General features: G+C 25.7%; 1 protein-coding gene across 1 annotated transcript in view; it reads right to left on the bottom strand.

Annotated features, from left to right (window-relative positions):
• Positions 1 to 1,462, bottom strand: part of LOC108753177 (centromere protein I-like) — a 6,862-nt gene that overhangs the window by 2,096 nt on the left and 3,304 nt on the right. Inside the window, exons 6-10 of the mRNA XM_018494547.1 lie at positions 1,177 to 1,357; positions 984 to 1,096; positions 731 to 885; positions 416 to 616; positions 233 to 339 (exon numbers count right to left, since the gene is read on the bottom strand). Coding sequence (XP_018350049.1) covers positions 233 to 339; positions 416 to 616; positions 731 to 885; positions 984 to 1,096; positions 1,177 to 1,357 — 757 coding nt within the window. The remainder of the gene's footprint in view (positions 1 to 232; positions 340 to 415; positions 617 to 730; positions 886 to 983; positions 1,097 to 1,176; positions 1,358 to 1,462) is intronic.

Below are 1,462 nucleotides of genomic sequence, written 5' to 3'. Positions count from 1 at the left end.
TTGATTGTGTGAATCCGATAAATCCATCGGCTCTCAATTTATTTCTGAAATATTAATTCAATTTAATTGAATGTATATTAGATAGTAGTTCAACATCTTAACACTCGACCGAAAAGGCGCTTTGTATTTAAAGTGTTATAACAATATTAAACAAACATATAGAAATTATGGAAAATTACTAAACTAAAAAGGATGATATGTTACAAATTGAGAAAATATATTTAATCCTTACAAAGTTCGTAATTAGTTTCTGTAGAGATCTAATTATTTCACATTTCATGTTTAAACTTGATTCATAAAATATATTCTGTACATGTATTAGAATATTTTCTCGTAACTCTGAAAATATAAATGTAATATTTTAATTTGATATTTTAACATTTTATAAGACTAGCTAGAACAGCTTCATAATTACCAGTCACTGATATAGAAGTCATCCATTGCAACAAATCTAGTAATCTTGGCAAATGCTCTCCTGAATTATAATATAAATATTCATCAAAAAACAGTTTAACTATAAGTATTCCTTCCTGCATGTATCGAGAAAATTCGATTGTCATAGTTAAAAATTTATCCATTTCCTCTTTGGAAAACTTTCCATTTTCCAGTATAAATGCTAAAACATTAATATACTAGTTTTAAAATATATAAAGCTTAGTAAAAAGTTATATTTATAATTTATATTAAATAATTTGTTGTAATAGCAAGAAAATAATCAATAGACATATACCTCTTGTAAGCGTATTGTAAAGATTGTACGAAAATCTACTTTGGTACTGAAAGTCTGAGTATGTAAGAAGATGGTAACCAATCATATTTGCCAAAAGCGAAACAGCATTGCAAGGCAATTCAACATTTTGATGATACTTTCCTAACTCTTCTATGCTGATACATAGATATATATATACACACACATATATATATAATTGTATATTAATATCAATATAAGTGACAAAATATATTAGTTCAGATATATTACTCACCTATTTATATCAAAAATTGACTTTGCATCTTTATCTTTAAAAATACTTGAACCCATATGAAAATAACCAACAGATGGTAGAAGCGCTTTTGTTCTTTTCTTAACATTTAAATTCTATACGAATAATAATTTCTATAATCTATTTTAAATTTATATTATATATCATATTTGATACACTCATACATTTTTTATACCTGCATTACATTCCACTTAAAAAAAGGTTGAATGCTTTGACAAGACTGTTGAATTTCCGCACGATCTCTGGCATCTTCTAATGCTAATCGTATAACTTCAGGAATAGGTTTCCATACACTTTCTATATTCACTGATTCTATTTTCTCAGGTACTAATTCTGGTTTATATGATTTAAATAAGCTATAAACACTTCCAATAAGTATTTTTATCAATAAAGCAAATATTATTAGGTTGAGTAAAAAGTCATCGCGTATTTTTTAGCTCAAAGTTGTATATACAATATCT

This window comes from Trachymyrmex septentrionalis, unplaced genomic scaffold (assembly GCF_001594115.1).
Source record: "Trachymyrmex septentrionalis isolate Tsep2-gDNA-1 unplaced genomic scaffold, Tsep1.0 scaffold66, whole genome shotgun sequence".
Classification (NCBI taxonomy): Eukaryota; Metazoa; Arthropoda; class Insecta; order Hymenoptera; family Formicidae; genus Trachymyrmex; species Trachymyrmex septentrionalis.
The sequence above is the reverse complement of the archived record's forward strand: the minus strand, read 5'-3'. Positions and strand labels throughout refer to the sequence as shown.